Genomic DNA, 27,096 nt, shown 5'->3' with positions numbered 1-27,096 from the left:
TATAAAATTACTTAACTTCTGTAAAGACAGAACTTTTATATAATACGTACGAAATTTGGACTAGAAATAAAAAATTTTGTCAGTGACTCCAATACGAATACGAATACGAATACGAAAACGAATACGAAAACGAATACGAAAATAACTTCAGCATCGTCTATATAAAGGGTCAGTTCACAGGTCGTCTGTTGCATTGTGTCCCGAATTAGAAGTCAGACACACTGCCGAGGAATAGGAGGAAGGAAGTACTTTGGAAGTCCTTTCATAAACGAAAGTTTGTATCTTATCCATGACTTCTAAATCTAAAACCTCGATCACGAAACCGGAAACCAAAGCCTAGTCGTTCTGGGAAACTTGCTATGACGGCGTGAACGTTCGTAGTAGCTAGATCCGCTGTGCCTACCACCCATACCACCACAATCGTGCCAACTTGCGTTAATTTGCCAGTACTCTTCACCTGCTGCCATCAAGGACATCTTAACACCGAACACCTACCAGTGTTGTAGACATGGGAGATAGCAAGCCTACAACTAATCGACAAAATTATAAGGAGGGCTTCCTGGTGAAAAAGGTATACATGTTTATAACCTAAGAGTAGTACTATATTTATAGCTTTTACGCGTTTGCCTGTGTACAAGTCCCGCATTGTGATTCAATACAATACATCCAAGGGATTAATGTCATTCGTCACGAGAGCGTTTTTTTACGAGACTCTTTATTACTTTCACACTGATACCGTGGTGAAACTCTGCAAATTTATCTAATAATTATAAAACCACGCAAGGCCGTACTTGGAGAAATTATATTATTTTCATATGGTTGACTCTGTTTCTAAAATTAATACACCTGCTATTAATAGGAATTGCTATGTGAGCGAGCACAATAGGAACTTTGTTATAAACTCGTGAGACTGAGAGTAGACAAATCAGTTAACCTTACAGGAAGCGATTCATTGAAAAGAAATGTGCAGAAGTGTCCTTCAGAGATTTCAAACATGGTTACTCAACTTCACAATATGCCAGTAAACAACTTGATTTATTATCAATAACCAGGGTCATGTCAGAACGAACTGGAGAACGCGGTGGTTCGTTCTCGGTCAGAGATCACTATCCTACTATAAGAAGAAGGAGGATTCCATGGCCATCGGCAGTATAGCCTTACAGGGTTGTTCTGTGATATCACCTTGTCCAGAATACAACAAGAAGCCGGTAAGTGGTTGGTATAAGTGGAAGATAAATAACAGATTTGGGTGCAGCTGGATGCAAAGACTGGTGCGTCGTATTTCACCGGGGAAATGTATTAGGTTAAACAATGGTCAACCACAATGGGTTGAATGAACATTAACGTGTTCTATTCGAGGAACTTAGATAACAATTTCTCACATTGAGGACTTTTCGAGCAGCATTTCGTGGAGTTTAACGCAGCGAAAACTAAATTCAACGGAATAACCTTTCCAACTTTAAGGTCATGCGTGAATGCTAGCGACTGTAGACACAAACTAAACATTACGTGATGTTTACCAGTAAAGTCTAAATGACTCATAACAAATAGATAACCACAAAAAAAACCCCGCACAATGAGTGACCTACTCACCTCTCTATGTCGAAGCCGATGGTATTAAATCGTTTAGTCCTGTGTTATTGCCCTCCGTATAAAGCCGTTTGTGTTCTCTTTAGCAGTGGATTAGGATGCGCAGGTTGTTTTTGGAAATCATAGATTCGTACAAGTCATGCCTGGTACGAAATAATGCAATTTATTTTACACCTATAGGTTAAATTTACAGCGGAATGGGATAGTGGATAAGCAATATAGCACTATTATTTCAATGGACTAGAGTTGCGATAAAACTGATTAGTCCAATTGTTCTCTTACGAGTCACTGGAGGAGAAACAAGTTTCGAAAATAAGCAAGCTCCGATAATTTAAAACACCGATATTTTACTTACCAAATAAAAAGCAGTGAAAGTCATGGGAGGACATGTATATGTTTGCAAACAGCAGTCATTGCTCTGGGCTGGTACTTAATTTCAACAGGGAAACTAGGTTATTGTCCCTTATCATCCAAAACCGTAAAATTAAGAACTATTAAATAGGACAGTTTAAACAATGGGATATTATCTCTCCAGTTTGTTTTGTTTTGTTTCTGGTTTTTGTTTTGGTTTACTTTAGCTGAATCTAATGTTTTTCCTGATTCCTCCGAAGGGATATATATCAGATTGATAATTCCGGCAAATGGGTATCATAAAATTTTAGGGAGGGTGGGGATTGTGTCCAGTGGGAGCTGAACAGCTGGGAAGATGGCGTTATTTGATAATTTTTAACACGTTGCCCTGTAAGCAACGTTGCTTTTATCTCATTGATATGACCTTACACTGATAAATTAGGTCTTGTTATCGCAGATTAAAATCATTGATAATGGGTGATCGATAAGAGTTGCCCAAGCAGCGTGCGAAATTCACGCTAACCCGATGGCCCGAGACCAGCTATTTTCATGCTGGACCAGTAAATCCTGAAAGATGTCCTGCAGTTCCTAAAGACGCGGGCCAGTAACTTTCACTATATGGAAAGAAGTTTACCCAAACGTTTTGCTGAGCTAAATACCAGACAAAATTATTCAGAGATACGAAATTTATTCTTTCAAGAGATTTGCAAAACGTGAAATTCGCAAATAAAAACTGAACAGACTGATCGGTAATGTATCCAGGCGAAAGACCTTACCTCACCTTTTCTCGCGAGAGTAGTGGCGCTATTCAATATGCTACCCATTTGTTAAGCATGTATCTCCTTGTGGTCATAAAAGAGTTATTGTTTAGCGTATGTCGAGGTAAAATGGATTTCCATGACACCGCGACATTGCACTTTTATATGACATCCAACATTTACAGCTACTGGACAACACAATATCGAAATTAGAATTGTTTGGTCAGATATGTGAGTTGGGGAAATCTCCAATATAGGATATTTACCCACAGTTTAAGGCAAATCTAGGCTCGCATAATTTAAGTTAATAGAGTCGGACTACAGAAATAGGGCTTGGCCAGACAGCGGGCCCGGGCTAGATCTGTAAGGTATAGTGAAATCCCCGATATACATCTAATATTTACCCACAATCTGACAAATATGGTATCGTCTAGTATCGAAGTAAGAGTCGAATTGAGGAAGTCGGGGCCTGTCAAGAGCTGTGAGGTGGTAAAATTTCTGATATATATTGGATATTTACCCGCGATTTGAAAGACAAGAATCGACCAGAATCGATCTTAGAGTCCCGAAATCGCCGATAAACATCGGCAATTTTACATAGACCAGACGTGCCCGAGACACAAGGCAAGTCATTCAAGTATCGACATTAGAGTCCAAATTTTCAATAAATATTAACTAAATATCTGTGATTTCACAGATCCGGCGTGTCGAGACGCAAGGCAAAGTCATTATACAATGGTCTAGTATCGATTATTACAGTAAAAAAATCGCCGATATGTATCAGCTTGAGGTAAAATATCGGCAATTTCGCAAACCTGGCGTGCCGCAACAGAAGGCAAGTCATTCTTGTGTCGTCTAATATCGATATTAGACCCGATATATAGATTGTTATGTATGACAGAAATATTGTGGACGCCAAACTTCGAAACTAGAAAGTAAATGTCCGATATTTAAACATTGTGCAAAATCGCGCCTTCATTGTGATTTGACCTTGATGGCCATTTGCCTCGGTCGCCTGTAAAGATTACATTTTTGTGATTCGTCTTTTAACGTGGGTTTCGAAACTTCAGTATTTTTTTTCTTCATCAATTGCCCAAATTTGTTGTATTCCCTTTTCTTGGATTCGATGATAGTCATCTTCCTTCAAGGAGGAGAAGCCAGAATCATTTTTGAAAGCTTAGAGTAAACTGTAGTGACTCGATTTGCGTGTGATCCTGTATTTGTGGTGCCAAAACTTATCCATCTCTTATCGGAGTTCTGGACGCTTAGCTTTTTCGTGTTGGGACATATTTCAACTTCAAGCCAACGCTTGTGCTCGTTTTCTCAATGTAATCATATTTGTTGTGAAAGGCTGTTTTAAGAAATACATACGTATATGTGTTTGTGTTTAACCTTTAACTGATTTCATATGTTTTTTGGCACTGAGATCAGTTGCCCAAACTTGGTTTTGATAGTCATCATCATTTGCTTTCCTTTAAATGAATTAAAAGGCACAAAACAGTTTGATGTTAGGATGTTGAAGTGGTGTCTTTTTATTTTTTAAATCAAATGTTCTAGGCCCCTGAGAGCAGGTGAAAAATCTGCATTATATTTGGATTAGAGCTGACGATCCGACCAGTTGATTTTCTTCAGGGCCAGTGATTTTTTAGAGTTGCTGGCCCACTTGGCCAGTAGAGATTTTGCGTGAGTTTCACACACTGTGCCCAAGTGTTGTTATTTTCGGAAGCAGAGGTCGGACGTGCGACCAGTCCGCAGCCACAGTCAACACATTCATATCGCTATACGTAACGGGAGAAAGTGGCAACTTGAATGTCTTATCTGTAACTATGCAGTTTGAACACAATGTCTCGGATAGATAATGACCCTTTAATCCATCGAGTGAGCATTTCAAATTTCTCAGTAGAGTTCAAAATCATAATGTTGATGTTTAAAGTCACGCGCAGTGTTAGTCATCATTTCGAGTGAAAGCCATTTATAGCCCTGTTCACGCTACCTTCCGCAAGTAACAAATAACATCCCGTTATTTCCTTACACCCTAAGTATATGCAAAACCCAGGCCTGTGCAGAACCTGTTAAAGTACACGTCATCAGTGTGTCATGGCCAGCAGGATAGTTAGAAGAGTTCAAGCTGTTATATTATCATGTCGTTGGTAGATGGCTTTCAGTTTCGCTCCCATTAAAAGTATTCGCCGAGATGTGTGCATTATTTTATCCATCAAAGATACCGTTACATAAAACCAGTGAAAGTCCCATAATTCCGTTGTTGAAATCATACGTCTCCGTCACCATTTCCACATACGTGCCGCACATGGACGACTATGACAGTGAAAGAAATGGCGTCATAACTACTTCGGTGACGATAGCAGTGACTGAAAAGACTGCCTCCAACCATTGTGAAGTTTTCATCCTCTCCGATTACAGCCGCACTACAACACTGTGTGCAGTGAGGAAATGCTCATTATACGGACTTGTCTTCCTTTAGCCTTGTAGGCATCTAGAGAAGACCTTTTAATGAGAGGATTTGTAATGAATTCTTTTAATATTCTTAATCTAGCACAAACTCACGCTTTATTCCGCTTTAAATTGTGACATCCTTTCGGAAATGGTAAATTAATGTTGATAACTGTAGACACTATTCACTTTGCCCTGAACCATTTAGCCGGATCACTTTAAATTGTAATAATCCTTTAGACTGTCAGTTTGTCTTTACGATTATGATCAGTGTTTTAAAGGCCATCTTCCTTGATACTGTGTCAAAGGACTTCCAAAAAGTCTGAGATACTACAGGCAATAAATGACTGTCAAGATTTAGAGCAGCGTCTGCAACACGACTGCTGCAGATTTTCTGTAATTTTTAAAGGTTGGTTTCCTCAAGATGACCCATTGTTTGATTGCCAAAGGTATGATGACCTTTCTTCGATACCGAGGGAATAAAGTGATGTCATAGACTATTGAGTTTGAACACGCAGCCTTTTTACTTCGATAATCCTTTCTACATTTTGCATTGGCGTCATGCCTTGACGTCAAAATTAACTTGTGACGTGGGAATGGCTTCTTGTTTAGTAAGTCACTTAATTAACGGACTTCAGTTGGATGTGAAAAGACGGTAACAAAGAAAAATCCAAGGAGTAACTTGTGTGAGAAAAAGCTCTCAGCCCCCGCTGCTATTGCCGAATTCCCCACTGACATAACTGGAAGCTGAAGATGATGTGTAAATCTGGAACAAAAGTATGTTCTGCATACTCTGAAATATAAACATGTTAAATCATGAAATGCGAAAAATGTTTACATGTCATAATCAACCCTCCTCTAAAAACTTTCTCGAACTTCGTATAAAAAGAAACTTTCTCTGCAGGTCCTTTTCATAGAGCATGTAAGTTTCCTAGATTTACATACGATAGGTGTCTTTTTGAATCATTTACTGCGAGATTTCGTTCGTATTTGCAACGAGTTCATGGCAGCATCATGTTAATTCTTTCCCTATATCATAGTCAATACATTCGCAAATCAATAAACTTAGACACAAATCAAACACCCCGGTTTACCTCCACATTCCAAGACGGTTTTAAAGTTTGTCCCTTGCCTTCAACAGGGAGTGTTCAGGATCGTGACGAGAGGCAAAAAGGAATTCTTGGTGCAGGCAGCGACGGAGGAAGAAAGAGATGACTGGGTTCGGGCAATCGGTGAAGCAATCCGTCGATCAGAAGGCACGGGGGGAGAGGGAGACTCCCTCCCTCAGCTAAATGTCAGTCACAGGTAAAATGAAAAGAATTGACTGGGTTTTCTGTACGCGTAAAATATTTCAAATCGTTGTGTAGTTGCTAGCACAGTGTACACTTAATTAAAGGCACTGTTCGCGATCCCTGGGATCGCTTTTGTTCTAGTCTGTAATAAGATTATGGAGATGTGATAGCCTTTTGTTTTCCAGTGACATTGTAATCTGCTTCGTAAATTTTCTGATGAGAAACGTAGCAGGTGCAGATGTTTAATTTATGTGCATGTAGCATGTTGGACATCAGGTAAACATAGTTCATTTGGAATGTTTATGTGTCTGCAGATCATATACTGCAGATATGAAAAATGTGAATTGATATGCATGACATTTAATACCGTTTACTCTGTATATTTGAAACTTTCAAAAAAGTTTATCCATTTACCAGTCGATTGACGAATTTTTGTCTGTTTTATGAGGTACTGCAGACACAAGTTTATTTGCCCTGACATTCACAGTTGGTCTGTACAGACAACTGCAAAAGCTGTCGATCATTGACCGTTAGGTTGTTTCCTTTAGTTTAACTGACACACTACTGTGACTAATAACTCTCTTCTATTGCCAGCGAGTTGATTGGAGCAATGCAAGATACCAGTGCCGGTGTGCCGCTTCAGAATATAAACCAAGATGGAAAGGAGCTCAAAAACTGCTTCAGAGGTACTTAAACGGGCTGTTATCAATCCCTGGTTTTCGGATTAGTTCTTGTTGACATTGAGTACTTACATGGTGTTAGCCCTGTGTTTTCTGTTACATTTTTTATCAAGTTAGTCAATAAGCTGATAAATGACCAGCCTCTTTAAATATACACCTGAATTATACACCAGTCAGTTTAATGAATGAATATCGGCAAACTTCATCTCCAAACATAGCGCCAGGTTTGGATGTATGCATAATAGCATTTTAGTTAAAATTGTAATGAAAATACAAGGTCGTTGAAAACAGTGAGTTGTGTATCAGTCAGTCGGTACTTTCTCTATTCGTACCTGCTACGTGGTTGATCCGTATCGCATTTTAGATCTCTTGAGGAGAACTTCCGTAATTGAAGGCCGTTTATTTTACGCCTGTTTTCTAGGTGATATGCTAACAGAGTGGCTGGTATCCTGGTCATTTGTTAGCGGTGACCAGGAAGCCAGAACCCTTGGACGAAATCTTTTGCAACAAGGACACATACAAGCGATGTCTCAAGGATCTCCTGATGAATTCAGCTACAATCAGATCTACAGATTTGTAGGTTACTCCACGTAACTTTTGACCTCTGACCTTGAAAATATAAATCTGCCTACACATTATGAGTGTATCATAATGTAATAAGGCAATACAGTTATTTTACTTCGTCCTGAGTGCAAAGCTTTCTTATTCAGCAAGTACTTCATATCATTTTGCAATCATGAAACAGTAACAGGTTTTTAAGGAGTTCAGGTGCTTGTTTCAAAACCATGATAGATATCTCAGTTGCCAAACAATGGTTTGTCAATTTAATTTGTCACAACTGATCTTTCCGATATACTCGAATTTGGTTTTTATGAAGTAAAATAGCCATTTCGAGTGTAATTTCCTCATTAGGTGACTGAAGCAGTTTATTGGAGATCGTGTTTACAACAAAATCGATGTCATCTCCCTTTTTCGACTCTGACATTTCTCTCATAACGTGTCGAACAAATGCCCTTGACAAATAATGGTTCATTTTCATGATAGTCCACACTGCAGCTGACCACAGGCGGAAAGAAACCCTTCGACAGCAGTGATGAAGACAACAGTGAAGATGATGAACGACCAGTAAACGGCGCAAAAGTTGATGCCCTGACTAGAGATTCGAAAGGGAATGTCCTCAAACAGGGATTTCTCATTAAAAGGGTCAGTTCCTGGTTATATATTATTGAGCTAGTATAACACTCGCGTGACTTGTTCACCGTGGGTTGGTAAAGTACACAGAAATAGCGTTTCAATATTTACTAAATTCATGGACTTTCATTTCCGAATGAATTTTTGTATTAATTGTGCGCGGCAGACCATTAAATACCAAGAAATGACCATGTAATGTAGACCGTAACAACATTACAATCTTCCACCGTGCGATTATCTTTCAATTCTCACTAAATTCATCATGTTTTGTTCACAGGGACATGTACGACATACTTGGAAGACAAGGCTATTTGTTATGAAGAAGGATCCGCCACATCTGTTGTACTACAAAGGGTCAAAGGTCTGTTGCAACCATTTTCACGTCAATTAGAGATGGACACTGGACGGATTCTAATGCCTTCTCGACACAGAAACGTTGTTAGAGGAAACATCGTCACATGACTGTGCCAAGTCCCTACTCAGACACACCCTGTTCTTAGTATCACTGTAATTCTTGAATTTATAAGCTTACTGTAGCTCCTCGACGAGAAAATTCGTCAGATTATTTCAAAATCCTGATTGACAAGTTAAAGCAAACAGCATGACTGACAAATTAAGACAATGTTTAAATGCATTAAATTTGGGATAATTGGATCTTCGTATATTTCAAATTTCTCAAAAATGGTAGATGCCCTATCGTTGAATGTTGCGATATTACAAATTACTCATAAAAACAAGTATGTAACGTAAAAAGAAAAGCATATGAGCTTGCATTTGCATATTTTAAAGACATTAGTTCACCATCCAATTATCCCAAATTAATTCCAATCGTGTTAAATTTAGGAGTCAGGTGTTGAATTTACTAAACTCACCTCCGCCCCTTGATTAGCTGAAACACAGTGGGGAGGGACTGTGGCTGAAATTAGACATTTTAATTTTGGTATTTTGATTGATGTTTTCCCTTTCATTTGATTAGCAAGAAGAAAAGCCGCTGGGAGAAGTACCGCTGGCCAGGTGTAGAGTCGAGTTGGTGTTTTCGGGTTCAGATTCAGGTATTATTAACATATGAATTGTCTTTAGTCCTATTCCTGCCGAGTTCATATTTCACCATCAAGTCAAGTTCGTTAAAACTAGTGAAGCACAGTTTGTCTCATTTGGTGCATTTTAACCAAAAAAAAAAAAAATGATTATTTGAAGACCCCTGAAAACACAGATACTGTAAAATGATTTTTATAGACTAAAGCTGTTGGAACAGACCAAGCCAAATGGGTGGAAATACGTATGGTTTTGGCTCAATACCGCGTTTCACTGGCTTGGCTGATTGGGAAGTTGTACTGTCTGGCAGGGAAAGGGGCGTTGTGATCTTGGGCCAATGACTCATCGAAGACGAATAGGGGATTACAGACCTTTCAAGATGAATAAATATCCCTATAAAGTGACTATCTTGTACAACGTGTAAAGATCGTCTTTAATACTTTCGAGAATTTTTGGATTTTACATGTTCCGAAATTTCAGATCATGCTTTTGTGATGTATGATCACAGCCAATGCAATACATGTGGCTGATTTCAATCGCATTGCGTTGTCTTTTTCTGCTGGCCCAGGCTTCGTAACGTGTACGGAATCTGGGCGTAAAATAACCTAGCAAATGAGAAGGTCTAGTTCTTACAGAAGGTCTAGTTCTAACATAGACAGTCGAGGTCTATGGTTCTAATAATGACCACTTATCCCGGGCCACTTATTTATTTTTTGGTTAATGAGTGAAATTTGTAGTCCACCATGAATGAAAGAAATCCGAAAAATATCGCTTGTCTCTTGCTAGAATAATTGACCAACAAGATTACGAACTAGACCATACTTTTATGTCCTCACTTGTACGTTGTTTTTCTTTCCTCATGTTTCCAGATGTGAAGAATAAGTCTCGCACAAATCTCTTTAAGATAATCACACACAAAGGGGACGATTACATCCTACAGGCACACACAGAGGAAGAGAGAGATGAATGGATGAAGGCGATCCAGTCACCCACTACATATCTCACACAATAAACTCATATGAAATGAATCTTGAATGCCAGTCGCCAAAGAGCAGACTGTCAATGCACGATCTCCTCACCTCTGAAGGACCGTCCCTCCATCCGCTTTCAGGGATCGTCCTTCCGCCTTTAAGGGACCGTCCCTCAAAGTCTTAACACTTAACACAAGACATACTTTACAACAATTCAATGTCTTCTTCCAATTGCTAAAATGTGTTGGAAATTCGAAAGGATCACGTTTACTGTGAATATCACATCCATCCGTTTATGAATATTATTATATACAGAACTATTTTCAATGAATTTTTTCTCACAAACTAACTTAACTAACAGAACGCTGCTAACACTTTACATTGCTGACGTTTTCTGGTTATTTTTTTTTCTAAATGTCTACCTTTAAGTTTTCAAGGTATATTATATGTCATGCGGGGTTTATTCTACGCCACTTGTTCAGTTGCAGTACCGGTCGATCAATTCAGCAATGCCTGAACACGAAAACCACACGGATAACTGCATATGGTGCAGATTTATAGACTTTTTGCGTCCTTCTTTTTCTTCTGTAGAAATGTAATGTTTACCATTCACGTTAGAAATGTTTCAATAAAACTGAGTCGTGTTTTCGAATTCGGTGTGCTTTATCCATGTCCGAGGTTCCTGACGACGTACCAGAAATTAACGTAAAACAACAAAAAACACCCGTAGGCGTGATAAGCAGATTTTTCTCTGGTATTTTAATTGGCATCATTGGAGGCACCTCTGTAATTCGTAATGTTCTGAGAGAAATAAAAAGAAATAGCCTATCTCACTCATGGTGTACACGATGTATCTCAGTGCCACATGGCAGTCTGGCAGCAATAGTCCTCCTGAAATATTTATTGACAACGGTACATTTTTATAATGTTTAGCTATGTCATGGAGGTACCAGTTACGTCCATTCTGACTGTGTCATACCATGGATATAATTAATACGGTACCTCAATGACCATACTCAGTCCCTTTTGACACGTCGTAAAAGCTCTCATTTACGTGAACACGACAAAAGAAGAGCTTAAGAGATTTGCGTAAAATAATCTCCTTACACAGAGGCATTTCTTTGTCAGCACAGCACAAAATGAGGAATTTTTCGGATTCGTGTCTTGTTTTTCAGTCCAATTAGCGTAGATTAAGACTATAAACTGGGATGACGTTCCTGTTTCTTGACTTACGTCATCGATTGGTGGACACGTCATTCACAAAATCTGTCCTCGCCAATTCCAAAAGACCCCCTACCTTCGTCTTATTTTTGAAACACAGCAATAGGATGGTGGTGGCCCATTCCTGTTCTTTTGGAAGTTCCTGAAACAGCTTCTCACTGTTCCAATATTGGCATGGTAAACATTGCTTTTAAAAACAGCATCCCCGGAGTACTAAGGTTATCATTTTTGAAATGGATAATGACCGGTGCTGTTCCTTATTTACAATAACATTCATTCCTTTTCACAAACATTTGCCGATGACAAGAAATATACTAAGGAAATATATCTTTATTAGGGCAATTATGGTATACATTGTAAATATACAAGTTTGAGGCAAACAAGGTGGACTATGTGGTCCATTTCTAGCTCCATGGTTAGAACCAAATACATATTTGTATTTACACAAACCAGGCATAGAATAATACAAAGCCTCACTGCATTTTGACCAGAGTCACTTAAAAATTGAATACAGTGTTTTGTTACGAATAAAATCGCCAGAAAAGCATTGCACAAGAAATGTTTGTAAAATGTTTCAAACTATACTCATTACGAAATATAATGCAAGTTTACAACTGTTACATTTTGAAAAATAAATAATACACAAGTTTCACATAAAATAATCCATTCAAAAGTGTGTTCAGAATGTAAATGAGATCATGATATGAGCAAGAATAATACAGCAATATTTACAAGTTAATTTATTCATAGCAGAAATGAGTAATTTCACATCTAATGGGAAACACTTCTGTGACTGACATATACAAAAACTCTTCATGGCGTTGTGGAGTAAACTCACAACTCTCGATTTTTTTTAATTTTTTTTCGAGAAAAAGGCTTGAATATCTATCACAAGTCATAGCCAGGCTGTGAGACAGCTGTCATAAACATCACAGCAGTGTCACATAATGTTGAAAATAAATATTTCAAACATTCAATCTTTATCACAGTGTTCAATCTATCAGAGTGACATGACATTTGAGTTTTTCACAGTATTTTCAGAACATCTACTTCTGCCCTTTTTATCAACTACAACAGCTTGATCAACTTGCTAACCCCTGCTATTCATCTTGTCAACACAGTCAACATATTTATGTAGCCCGTTCACCCCATCTTCCTGTGTACAGGTCCAACTTCGCAACAAAACACAATGAGTATGGACAAAACCACGGTAGTGAAAGGGTAGAAAAGTTCACTGACATTGTTCAAAACAAATCAACAGACAAAACATGGATGTATATTTATGCCTTCAAAATACGAGCAAGATTCATACATTGAGGTTTACTGTGTTGCAAGATATATAACTCAGTATTTCTTTCATTGCACGTAACAGAAAATGCGTAAAAGCAATTACAGTGACTGAAACTTTAGTACTGGATAACAGTGTAACTACAGTCCCTCCATCACAGACTGTGATTTTTGTAACAGGATTATCAATCCCTTCATTTGATTTAACCGATGATTTGCTCTAGTATTTCATGCAATTGACAGCTTTTATCACAGGATTGTCAGTTCATCTGATTGGCTTAGTTCTCGAGTCTTCTGTGTACACCTGGCACATGTTTGACCAATGTCTTGATGGCATTCTCACCAATCCTCATCAAGGTACGCAATTTCTCATCTGAATGTTTCATGGTTAACCCATCTCCTTCCATGATGATCTGAAATTCCAAACACATTCAGTCTCTTTCAATACAAAATTTAAACTACATGTCTTCCGAAATTGACCAGGCCGATGATGCCAATGAGGTCACAGATTGCTGCAAAATATACCATATTTGACCTTACTCCTGGCTTACTATTCTTTACAACTTTATTTAGTGAGTGTATGGCTGGTTATTTCTGGACATCCATAATCAATAATGTTGTTGAATTAGGAAATGTAAGCAGAACAAACTAAAACAAATTCACACATATAAATACATATATATTGCCCTGTTTAAAGTTTTAGATAACTTTTTTGTATCATTAAGTGATACAAACATTGGATATTTTTCATCACAACACCATGATATTCCCGTGGTTGGATTATCTGTTTATCTTTCTTGACATACCTGGTGTAGCCTTGAAATCACAAAGTCCAACTGCCAGAGTAAATGAAGAACATTGGTACTTCTCCTCCTTCGAGAACATTTCCCACAAAGCACTGCAACATGCTCAGCCAGATACACAATCTGTGAACGAATCAGATGTGAGTTATGATTCCCTGGTTTTACTGCATAATGGAATTGTGCTTAATGGAAGTTAAAGCAAAATGATGCTGAATCTAAATCCAATGTAGGAATGAAATGACAGTACAATGACACCAACATGTTTTATACAACATGACGAAGCTGAGGCATGTAATTTCTCACAACACATTTGTGTATTTCTGAATAAGTTTCAAGTTAGGTAAGAGAACAATCCACACAAGTCTATCATGTAAAATTTAGTCCCACAAGTCACAACTTTATCTTGATTTAAGTAATAACTACAGAAATAGTCATGTATACAGTACATACCATATGTACATCTTGTCATGGTATAATAGTATTTCAACTTATAAAAATACATAGGGCCAAAGTCCCTGAAGCTACTATACACATGGATACAAAATTAAGTATTTCCTGACTGTATGAAATTATCTCACTAAGGTCATCCTAGGGACATATAAACCAAATATTAAAGCTGTCTGACCAAAAAACAAGCGACTCAACAGTTGACAGAGCTCTGCTGTGTTATGTAGAGAATAACCTTTTGTGACACATGTATTGATGAAGAAGGTGAATATCTTTGATAGCTCATTTCAGGATGGCCTGACCAAAAATGGAAAAAAAATTCCGTAAAAATACAGATTTGCATATTTCATCGGACTATATTAGTCTATAATAGCAAATAAATGAGAGTTAATTACATTCTAATTAAAGTAAACTGGACTTGCTTAATCAAGATTTACGTCATAATAAAACAGCATATCTGTCAGGTTATAAAGAATCTTGAGCTGGTCATCTTTTAATATCAGCATTTTCATCCTATAAACCAAGCACATTTTAACTTTCAAATTAACATTGTAAGTATTAAAGTTCTGTTGAATAAGTTGAGACTGTACGTACTCAGAGAAAGCACACTGAATAGACACATGTTTATAACTTAAGAAGTTCAAGGTCATCAAAAGCATTATAAGGAATCATGTTACACTTTCATTGCACTGTTTACACAGATTGCATAATTGCTATAAATAGCACGAAGAATCTTACAGCCAAGCTTTACCATAAAAACCCTATCACTTTGACCACTCTTTTAATTGACCACTCTATTTTTTCCTCAAAAAGTAATCTTATTTTATCCTCACCAAGTGAACCATAAATGGAAATTAGAACTTTCTCTATCTCTATTTATTTGACCACCCTATCATGACAAACTATTATGAGCAATTTCTTTTAGATAACATAAATGGTAGTTCAGAATATATCAAAGTTGGTATTCAGGAAAGTTGCCTTTACATGTTTTAATCCTCCAAGATGGTAAGCATTTCACTATGAACTGTCAAAAAAAGTTGAACTTTCTCACAATTCCACACTAAAATTCTTTTGGCTTTGATGATTTCCTAATTAATTCAGTTATTTAAAATCATATTAATTATTTTTTTCTGGGTGAATTGATAGGGTTTATACAGTACAAGAATTACATACAATGTAAGTCAAATTTTGAGTTTGACCAAAAATGACAAAAAAATTCCTTAAAAATACACATTTGCATATTTCATCACAATTTGAACAAATCTAATTTGGGTTATCCCTAGGGACCTGTATACCAAATAACAAAGCTGTCTGACTAGCGGTTATGAAGAAGAAGATTTTTTACCAAAAACGCCTTTTTTGGCATTAATTTGCCTATATTCAACAATATCAGAAAATTAAAAAAACTAGTTTCTCAAAATCATATTTTTCATCAATGCAACAAATATCGAATCAGTAAGTACTGCGGTTCTCAAGATATTTGAGTGGACGGACGCCTCACAAACGGACATACATACATACATACATACATACATACATACATACAGACTGACTACGGATGCCGGACGGATACCCATCCCAATAGCTTCTATAGACTATAGTCTATAGTAGCTAAAAAACTGAAACTACCAGTAAACTTAGTTTCATTACAGATTTTCAGCACTACATTAATCTTACCTCAGCATAAAATTGTGAAATTTCATTCACAAATCCGTTTCTGTTTCTTTTTGTGAAAATGTTGTCTGTCGGTGACCTTGTCGATATTTCTGATGTTTCAGCATTGGCATTCCATTCACAATCAGAGGAAGTATGGTAACCTGAAGAATCACTCGTACTAATTTCTGACATGGAATCACAACTTGGCCTTTTCCTGCTTGCTTGTCTCTTTGACAGAAACTAAAACATAATATACCGGAAAGAATGGCATTAGATAATACATGAAAGAAAATTTGATGTCAATAGAAGATACAGATAAAAATGGACTGTAACATTTACAAATGCAGAAATGTTGAAACATTCCAACAAAATATCATTTTCAATACCAAAAGGAAAATTTTATTTTCAAATATGAAGACCGAGAGACATGGAATAATAAAATGGAAACCAGAACATATTCTCTGGCATTTAAGGAATACATAATAATATAATATTTTGTACTTCATAAATATTTCCCTGTTAATTATATTCTTGAATTCAAATAATTTTTCATCTGCCTGATGACACTGGATACAGATCAAAATAACACATTTTTAAGTTTATTGATATCTTGGACATCCAAAAATTCAGCAAAAATACAAAATTCAAGATATCTTCACAATATACATATAACTGTATGAGGTCCATCTAAGGTACTTGCCCACTAATTTTCAAAGCAATCAAAACAGCGGTTCTTGAGCCAGTAATTTTTGATCATTCTCACTTTTTTACGCTCCTTTGCATAATTTTGGCAATGCAAACTTCATGTGAACAAAATCAGGATACATCCACACACCAAATACCAAGCTTAAAAGTGCAGCGGTTCATGAGTTTTTGATGTTGACAAATATACTATACATACATACATACATACATACATACATACATACATACATACATACACACACACATACATACATACATACATACATACATACATACATACATACATACATACATACATACATACATACGTACATACATACATGCAGACACCACCCACTTCAGCTTATACAATAACCTCACATTGGTATACAAATGTGAGCTAAAAACACCAAACAAAAAATAAAAGTATCCATACCATCTTTCCAGCAAGTTTCTGCACAGCACTGTGGAATTTCCTCAGATTTTCTTGATTTCTTTCCTTGTGAAATTTGATGGCAATTTTATAAAAGTCCTGATGGAAGGAAGATTTAGTGACGTCTACTAACCGATAAGTCTGAAGAAATAAGGAAAGATAATAGCAAGTAGTCAGAGTTATGAACTTAATTTGCTCTTAAAAAATTAACAAATTAGGTCAGAGTTATTCTTTGTTCTGCACTCTCAACAGATTTAGGATTGTGGAGAATTTGCTCAGTAGCATGGCATATTCAACGAAGATGACGAAAATATTCAATAGTTACGGATCAGTGATGTAAATTACATGCCAGTTAGGTAATACCAAGTCCAGTATACTTATAGTAACATAAGCTAACCTCAAAATTGGCTTTTGATTTGCAGCCTTTCATACTCCATCCCTGGGTGATATGACTGTCCCAGGACGCCAAGCATTCCCAACAGAACAAATGGCCACACCGACATGTCATCTGCTGACAACCTCCATTCTTCTCCATGGGATGATTGCATGATGGGCAAGACTTGGCAAGTACATGTGAGATGGGACTACCTCTGGATGGTTTGCTGTTGTCATCACCTACATAGAAAACAAAGAGCGTTATCAATGCTGAAGACTGTTCAAACTGGTAGCACTAACTCTTTCAATAACTATCCACATCAGATTAGTTAAGTTGTTGGAACTCCAGAAACTGTACAAGACCTCTCTTCAATAATCTCCCATTTTCATATAGATGTGGCAGTTAAAATGCAAGCTAAAAAAATTGCCTGACGACTATTGCTTGCAAGGACATGAATCATTGTTGGAGAGATACATTATTTTGACATTAACTTTTCATCCAAGTAAAATAGTTGTTCCGACATTGAAGGGAGGATGTCATTGGATCTAGTCTACTCAAAGGTTGCCAGGGACTCCTACGACAAATGTAAACACAGCATCTAGGCTACGTTGGTGATTGATGAAAGTTAAAACACGTTTGCTAACAATGAATATCATAAAATTTAAATGTTGCAGCTATGTTGACATGATGCATCTAGATATGATGCAAGAAATACATTGTTTGTAAACAAGAAAGTTGCACATGTGAAGTTCAGACGACCTTCCTTTAACTTTTCATCCAAGTAAAACCAGAGACCATTATAAACAATTGTGATGATATTTAGACAGTAACTGTTCATCGTCATATATAAATAATTGTTTGCAGTTTCAATACAGAAAATGAAACAGACAAATGACCCTTTTCTAGATCGAGTCAACTGCGACAAAATGAAACCTGAAGATGCATTGTATACAGAGATAAAGTTTGACTTCATGTCTCTCTGTTCTACACAGAGGATTGCACTTCACCTTACTATATAACTTTTACTGCTTTGGTATGACACAGCTGTCTCCTGGTACAACCATGATATTTATCAGGTTTTTTTTTATGCATAAAATTCATTACAAAATTCATATCACAATAATGAACAGAAATTACACTCACCGAAATCTTTCCTTAGCTGTCTGTAACTTTTGGCTTGCTCACATGTTGCTGGCCAATGAGCTTCAGCCTTGCATTGGGAGCACCACAATTTACCACAATCACACTGAACTGAAACACTTCTGGGATGTGATTGGTTGATCTTGACAACTCTGCCACACTTTGGAGATGGGCACCAATGGAAGTTGGAGCTGGAGTTGAGTTTGATGTCACGAAGATGTTGCATGTGAACTTGGTACTGATCAACTGGAAGCAAGGCCATCAATGTGACGTCATCAACGGTTTGTGTACACTTGTACTCCTGGTGAAAATTAACATATTTGAATCAATTTACTTTGATGCAAGAAACAGTATGGTACAAGACAAAGTTCAATTTGCTTTCCCAAAATGAGTTGATACAGTTGGATAACAAACACATATTGTCATGGTAAGGCAGATAGGAGGGACTGTGTTAAAAATCATTGAGCAATTCTGATCTTCAGCATGTACATGTATCAACCTTGACCTGAATGTCATCATGATCAAATGAACAACTAATCAAAATCTGATCTTAATCCATTAGTTTTTGTTAATGTTCACTATAATATATTTAGTGTTAAATGATTTACAACCTTGGCTACATGGATCCACAAAAATATTATGCAGTTATAGCGGTATTTATTTCAGTTTATAAACTTTCTGAAGTACTAGCAAACAGCAGAAAGAGTTACTTGACAGTGCACTTTGAAATTGGACGTTGAATGTATTTTGTGAAACTTTGCATATCAGTCAAGTGATACACTGTCCACAAGCATATAATGATTGGAGTAACCATGATTTAGCTAAACTCAAAAGGAAAATTTTCACAAATGAATTAGTTGCATACATCTGACTGGCTGTGCGACATGTACATTCTCTGTTCGACAAAAGTCATACAGCCCTGTTATAATCAAGACTGTGTGAGGATGGCTGTGTGAGGATGGCTGTACTATGTACTTACAGGACACTTGATGTCAATATCCCCTTGATGAACTCTGGCAGTCACATGCATCTGCCAACATTTGTTACAAAACCAGTGTCTGCAACCATGGAGACAAGTAGCTTCTTCTTCATCGCCAAGGTGATCATAGCAAATACCACAAAGATCAGGTGAAATATCAACAAAGTCTTCAATATAAATCTTCTCCCTATCTGACTGTTTAGTTAAGAGACAGAAAATGAGTGCATTGACTAAGTTGCATGGAAATAAAGCTCTATCAAATACAACACATATAATGCTCTTTTGTCTGCACAATTTTGCAGAATATTGTTAAAGTTATATCTATTCTGTTCATCAAACCACTATTTGTCCTTAACCCTTTGCACCCTGACCCCCTGGTGACCTATGACATCATACAGACATTTTTTCCCGAGACGGGTTTAAAGGGTTAACTTACCTTATAAGGTGATGAATGCTTTTGCACTGTAAAGTTTGATTGACATGTTTGGTAAGGGGTCATAGTTATGTAGTCCCAACCACAGATTTTCTTCATTTTTGTGAGCGTCAGAGTCTGCTTGCTTTGTTTGCACACACCGTCATTTAGCATGATACTGTGGTGTGGGAAAGGAACAAATATTAATACAATGACACATGCATTTAGGATACATTAAACTAGCTATCCGAACATCCATTTTTGGACAAAATTTACTTTAAGAAAAGCAATACAATTCCCCTTGTGCTTTATCAGCCATGGATTGTGCCTACTACAAAATGTCTGATACATGGAAGTTCTGTAAACTATTTTTTCTGTCATTCATCATCAAACTGTGAAGACAGATTTTTTTGTTATTCAGTTTTGTGATTTGACTTTGACATTTTCATGAAATTTGTAGCAAATGTTGAATCAGATTGCAAACAAATTAAGCATTTACTTGAATACAATATGTAACCACTTAAAACCTTCTGGGTAAGTTTGCTTGAAACTTTCAAACACATGAATCACATATTATACTTGACAAGTTCATCCCCAATTTCCGGTAAAAAGGTCTACATTCACCATTGAAAACAATGCGTTTGGGGCAAACCATGATGATGAGAGGGTTATGCTGAGTAAATGAACACCATGAAACATGTACCCACTCACCTTTCACATGGAATAACATCAACAATGTTGACGATCTGTTCAACAACATCAAAGACAGAATACACATGATCTTTCTTATAATGGCTATCCATTAGCGCTTGAACCTGACTGAGAAATTCTGGTCTGCAACCAAAGAGTGTGACCCTGCAAAGAAATAATCAATGAGACTTTATGAATACACACTTGTATATAATATACAATTGTAGAAATGACCACCCCATTTTGTTGTATGAAATATGCTACAATGCCAATCATAATTTATATCAGCTGTAACCTGAATCTTTCGATAAAGTTATGTCACAATTCAATAGAAATTGTAGGAAAATGAAATCATGTCACTCTCACAATAATTCCCTTCTTTTATGCTAAATGATAGAAAATTCATGAAGATAAAGTGTCTCAAACATCTTGTTTTGTATTCATTATACACACTCTCTATATCTCTGTTTCAGTGACAAAAACTCAGTATGGCACAATCACATACAGGTTGTTAGTGATGGGTGCATAGACTGTAACCGTGGCAAGTAAGATTAAATATAAGTAAACTCAGAATGATCAGTAATCAAAATTCACTTTTCAGTCTGTTTGCTTCATTTATTGACTCTACACATGTACTACTCTCACCTCATTTGCTCTGAGTCAGCATTTTTCACTTCAATTTCTTCAAATATCACATAGATTGGATTTCCACAGTCCTGCAACTGTCTTGCTAATTTATCTTCTCCTCTTTCATACATGGCACCAATGACAGCAGATGTGATGTCTATACTGAATCGTTTTGGCAGTGAATGTCCTTCTTGGTAGCTATCACCAAAGCTAGCTTCAAGTTCTGTAGACTCTAGACTTACAGGATCTATCCTCAGCAACACAGCTGGTTTATTTGCAGCTCTCTCCTCAGACAAGCTTGTACCTGCAGTGGTATCTAGTTGTTCATGTACACTGCTAGGATTAGTTTCAACTTCACTTGGTGTATTTTCAGTAGCAATAGTAGGGTCAAAGATAGCCATTCCTTTTCCATGCATCTTCACTGGAGCAGAAGTGGCACCACTTGCACTCTGCCTGACTTTGTTTCTCTGGTTGCCACAGCGATGTCCTTGGTGACCATCACTATGGAGATATTTCTGCATAGCCTCATGGAAGACATCTCCAATGCTTGGAAATTCTGGCCTTTCGTAACTCCTGCACTCATCCCTCTCTCCATTGTCATCGTCTGAGAGTTCATCGATGTCATCATAACTGTAGGTGTAACCATGGTAATCCATTTCTGCTGCATAGTCAGACTGCTGCATTCTTTTCAGGTCTTTTACTTGGTAACCGCCATGCCAATGACCAAAATTCGCAACTTTCTCACTTTTTTCCTTTGATTTTGACTTCTGAAACCATTTCCCTGCATGAAGAGACACAATTTCAAAGATACAAGTACTCATTGGAGAGGACTGTAGGAAAGTTAGTAACAGCACATCTTCAAATATAGAGCTTGCAGTGAGCTGGACCCACTATCAGTAATCTACAGCTAATGACCTAGCAATCTTGACACTTCTTCATATTTTAAAATGTAGGACAAAACTCGAAATTTGAATTTTATAAGGATGTTTATGCCTGTTTATGTCAAGTAATATAAATCGGCATAAATATCAAGACACTGCAACACACACTGCTGTGCCATATACTGATATACTGTTCATATTGCTTTCAAGTCATCTCTGTAAATTACAGAGTGTATGTCTTAGCATGATGCATGATCAGTGAATACCATAAATTACAACATGTTCAGACATGGTTTTAGCAGTCTACCAACCACTATGTCAATTAAAATGTGTTTGATGAGTTGTATGATATGCTTTACATTGATTTTGTTGAGTTGATCTGATAGCAACAAATAAACCCTCTGGCAGGGAAGAGTTAAAAGTGACTCACCTCCACTGTACTTGAAGTCATTTTCTCTGTAAACAGGATACTGCAGAGGAGAGAGTGCATTTTCAACTGTGTATGTGATGTCAGCTATGGCAGATGATGCACTATTGTTATCTCCCAACTCAGGTTGTCGTTCTCTCTGTCTTCTTGATGGTCTAGGATCATTGAGAAAATCTTCAACATGTGCATACTTCTGTTTGGGTTTCTTCTCTGGTTTGTCCGATTTGCTGTTCCAAACACCAGTGCAGCTTGCCTAGGAGACAACACAAAGACTTTGGTCAGTAACTATCTCACTACTTGAGCAGGTCTACTACACAAAGCTGTGAGTCAGCAGTCATTTTTATTCTCTCGGAAGGAAATAAAATAGGTGTTATTTCTGTCCAAAGAGAGACTTGAAATCAGAAAGAGAGAGTTCATTGAGGTTGCAGCAAAATGAAAGTATACATACTGGTACATAATGCTGTTAAAAATATAGATTGTATCAGGACAGTTCTGTGACTTACAACAGGCAAGTAAGTATTCAGGTTCTTATTAAACAGGATATGAATCTAGTAGACATGGCTGATACTCACATGCCTTTGTCGCTTTCCCCCGGCGTTACCATTGTAAGTACCCGCAACTTCATATTCACATAGGATAACTCTGAAATCCAAGTCTTGGTGGCATTCAGAGTCTAAGATGTTCTCTTTCAGAATGCCGGGCAACTCCCATCTCTTCCTCTTGTTTAGACTGTACTTGATCTGATTTGAATGGTGAAACCATCTATGGGTTGACTCTGTTCAGGTGAGAGAGGTATAGTCTGTTAACATTCAGATGACATTTAAAAGTTCTCCACAATTCATGGTACCAACACTTGCCATTTGATATATATCAAGGTTGAAACAGAACTCTCTCTGTGGAGAGCTAGACAAAGACTTCAACCACTCAGAGCCAAAAGTAAAGATCATGGCGAAGTGACCAAAACAAATATAAGAAACTAAACTTTTAATATCAACATTTTAGCTGCAGGGTACAAAATAATCACAATGATGAAGAAGTCAGTTCATTTGAACCAGACACCAAGACATTCAGGGCATTAAATGTGGGCAAATTCAGAAATTTACAACAGAACTACAAATTCAATTTTGTTGATTTATGTTTGATCATGTAATATCTTACCTGTTATTGCACTAATTCCTCCATCATCGAAATATTCCTGGAACTTATCTTGAATTTCATTTTTTTCATTTTTAGTCAGGACAAGGTGAGAATTATTGCCGATAGTTTTAGTAATGAGACACTGTGTGGAGTGAGATCTTTGATAATACGAAGACAAGTGATCACTTTTCAGTGTTCTCCCGGTGCAGAACCCATACTTGGCACAGCTTTTGCGAACCATGTTTCAAAAGTGGTGGTCTGTCAATCATGAAAAGTAAACAGTTTAATCACATGAGTTTACTAATAACATGTAAACTACAGTTTACTTCCTTGGAAAGCAATGTCAAGAAATAACACTGAAAATGCATACCTTTAGGGTATACTAATGGCATGGTGGCACCATTTCTTGAAGATGTTCGTAGACATGGCTTTTCTAAAATGATTATGTTTGCGCAAGTTTCAAAAAAATGACAATTGCTAGTGTTTTCTTGCATTTCTATGGAATTTTTCTATCACTGACATTTCAAGACATAATGCTTTGCTATTTCTCGCAATTACATCATTTTAACACATGCACGAAACACTTTGAAAATTTCGCGAAAAATTGTCAGTTTGTGAAACTGATAATGAAATTGGTGGAGAGTTTTGATAGTCATCACAATTGGACTAAGGTCTGAGCACAGTCGCTCGAGAGCTATTCAGCTCTGGGACTATTCGCCCCATAGACGAGTATACAGAAGCGAGAAATACCCCTCGCTCGCTCGCTCTCGCTTCTGTATACTCGTCTATCGGGCGAATAATCCCAGAGCTGAATAGCTCTCGAGCGACTAAGGTCTGAGACAGAGCACTGCACTCAGTACATCGCACTTGGCCGACTGCTTCAGTACTTGGTTTGCTGTGGCCTACGTGTCCATATACAGGCATGCACTGGCAGTCAGATTTTAGTTCACCCTCACCTCTTGGTACGCGACTGTCTGCAGTTTCGATATTCGATATTACCTATACCATCAACGCGACAGTCTGCTGGAGTATATTCCTTCGATTTACTGTTTTGATATTTATACCCACAGACTTGGGGAAGTTTACCAGTAAATAGACAGGCTGAAGCACTGGTAATTGGGTTGTCGCTTCGCAAGGCCCCAAAGGCCTGTATGCGATTTCTTGTGCAAGTTCCTACAGCTATACAGTGTACGGACACGGACCGGCCGGCCGGGGATAAGCGATAACACAACAATATTAACCTTGCTGTCAGCATATGCAGGTACCTCCATGCTGACAGCAAGGTTACACTGTATCTCGTGGCTATAAACACTTACTTGTTCGAACTTGATGTAAAACCTAAAAGCAAAGGTTGTTTGGACCTGCGCCCAAGTCCAGCTTTGTCTGCTAGCTGCGTAAATTGTAGTTGAATTTTCACAAACGAATGCATTTTATGCTCCGAAAAGTTTACACACTTTCCGACAGTTGTGCAATCACACAGCGCCATTTTCAGTAGCATAACGTCATCGTATCATGAAGGTTAGACCAATTTAACAGAGGGGTGGGAGAAATGCAAAGTGAAAATGAATAAAAAGGACTTTCCCTGTCTTTACTTTTCTTTCTCATTTGAATTAAATACTATCTTATTGTACTAACTGTATGAGTAACTGTTTTCCTTGATATTGTCTGTGGGAACGAACAGCTTCATTAAAATTGAACACTCCCCTCTGAATAATAGACTATGCTGTCTGTCTAAACCTGTCAACGCGAGAGACGGCGGCAGGGAACACCACGTTACCATTATGGCATTAGGCCTATCTGCGAGCCGGAGTGTTCCATAAATTTTATGATCGCCTTGTAGGCCTAATGTGTGTGTGTTATCAGTATCTTACCTACGTGGTCTCATAAGTCACTTTTTGCTCTCATCAAGGTTTCTGAGTATGCAAAAGGAAAAGTTTGGCATTTTCTTTATAATTGCACAAGTTGTAGGTGATATGACTAGGAGAAAGTAGTGTAATGTTCCCACCTAGCCTATCTTTTGAGATACTTGGTATAGAAATGAAGCCATCTTCTTTCTGATTTTACGCAGCTTTATTGCGTTATGAGAAATTTCAGCTGTCAAATTTAGTAAAAGCACTGCAACCTCCTGTCAGTGTTGATTTCTGAATAAACGAATTTTAGATTATAAGGAGAAACAAAGTTTGCTGACCAAACAGTGGAGATGTATGATGATACATTTATCAAAACACTGAGAAATGCTAAGTCAGCATTTTTTTCACACGTCAGTCTCTTTTACAAAGAAAGGAATAATATAGCTATTTTATGTTGAAACATAGTATGGTTTGACCCCATTTTTGGAATACGTTTTATTTGGCTTCTCAAAGCGAGCCTTTTGTGAAGGTTTCAAGAAAATGAGCATATTATGATGAAATATTGCTACATTTGTGCAAATCACTACCGCTAAGATTTGCCAAAAAGACAAAGGGTTCATCATTCACAAGATCTTAGTCGACTTCTTCCAGGGTCCTGGTCACTAAAGATCATGATAATAGATTTTGGAGAAATGACAGAATTCCGACATGGCATTTTTTGCGCCCCCTTAAAGGGAAACAGTCGTCGGAACTGCACCTGGGCGAGTTTCTTGTTTACCATGTATTTCGTGCATGATATCTAGATGCACCTCATCATCATAGCTGCCATGTAGATTATGACAGACATGTTTTAACTTTCATCAATCACCATCGTACCTTGGATACAGTGTTTACATTTGTCATATTGGTCCCATACGACCTTTGAACGCAGTTCCGACGACTGTATTTAACTGTTGACCCACATGATGTATTTCTCCTTTACATCTATAAGCAACACTCACTCTGAATGCTCCATGCAGAATGAATACATTGGAGTTCGGAAACTGCACTCCGAACATCAGTCTACATGGAGGCATGACACACGCTACTCATGTACAAGCCATACGCCATTCATTTGCTATTTGAGATATATATGGGCCGTTGCAGACTACGACGAAACTTTAGACACTTGGCAACTCTTTCACTAATTATCTATAGCAAGCCAAAGGTTGCAATATTCTTGAAGGACCTATTTTCTTTTTGTAAAAAACATTTTCTTTCTGTAAAAACCCATTCTCTTAATTTGTAAAAATCATTACGTTGTGTAAATACCTATACTGTTTCTGTAAAAACCTGTTCTCTTTTTATAAAAACCTGTCCTCTCTTTTCCTATTTTCTTTTCGTAAAAACTGTTCTCTTTTTGCATAACTTTCATTCATGTTGGTAAAACCTAAGCTTATGCTTGTTTTTAAAAAGGGCCATTCGTATTGCATTGGTCACGTCATTCTTGTGTTCTTCGATCACATCTTTTGTCCTGCTCACTCGCATATGATTTCCACATTCGCATGCTTTCTTTCAACAAATGACCTTCGAATTAAACTTGAAGATGGCGCTCTGGTCAAAGGTTATTTGCAGAGGCCACCAGTTGTGTCTGTGTCAGCACTTAAAAAAGTTTGTAAGTACGTTTGACCAATCTATTCAAACTACAATGGCTGCGTAGTTTCGAGGGGAATTTACGGATGAGCCAT

General features: G+C 37.4%; 2 protein-coding genes across 2 annotated transcripts; one reads left to right on the top strand and one right to left on the bottom strand.

The window, feature by feature from the left end:
* Positions 1 to 158: 158 nt before the first annotated feature.
* Positions 159 to 11,152, top strand: LOC139135818 (pleckstrin-2-like). The gene is made up of 9 exons (XM_070703548.1): positions 159 to 571; positions 1,053 to 1,208; positions 6,292 to 6,455; positions 7,037 to 7,128; positions 7,544 to 7,698; positions 8,167 to 8,325; positions 8,591 to 8,674; positions 9,290 to 9,365; positions 10,218 to 11,152. Exons 1-9 carry the CDS (start codon positions 509 to 511, stop codon positions 10,358 to 10,360), a joined length of 1,092 nt encoding a protein of 363 aa, XP_070559649.1. The 5' UTR covers positions 159 to 508; the 3' UTR covers positions 10,361 to 11,152.
* A 698-nt stretch (positions 11,153 to 11,850) lies between these two features.
* LOC139135817 (uncharacterized) lies at positions 11,851 to 25,012 on the bottom strand. The gene is made up of 14 exons (XM_070703547.1): positions 24,836 to 25,012; positions 23,541 to 23,777; positions 22,955 to 23,157; positions 22,386 to 22,635; positions 21,093 to 21,855; positions 20,469 to 20,612; positions 19,782 to 19,935; positions 19,346 to 19,540; positions 18,370 to 18,667; positions 17,248 to 17,465; positions 16,854 to 16,991; positions 15,755 to 15,973; positions 13,634 to 13,753; positions 11,851 to 13,240 (listed from the first exon to the last, which is right to left on the bottom strand). Exons 2-14 carry the CDS (start codon positions 23,758 to 23,760, stop codon positions 13,106 to 13,108), a joined length of 3,057 nt encoding a protein of 1,018 aa, XP_070559648.1. The 5' UTR covers positions 23,761 to 23,777; positions 24,836 to 25,012; the 3' UTR covers positions 11,851 to 13,105.
* Positions 25,013 to 27,096: the final 2,084 nt, after the last annotated feature.

The sequence above is a fragment of the Ptychodera flava genome, chromosome 6 (genome assembly GCF_041260155.1).
Source record: "Ptychodera flava strain L36383 chromosome 6, AS_Pfla_20210202, whole genome shotgun sequence".
Classification (NCBI taxonomy): domain Eukaryota; kingdom Metazoa; phylum Hemichordata; class Enteropneusta; family Ptychoderidae; genus Ptychodera; species Ptychodera flava.
Note: the sequence above shows the minus strand (reverse complement) of the source record. Positions and strands in the feature narration are given on the sequence as shown.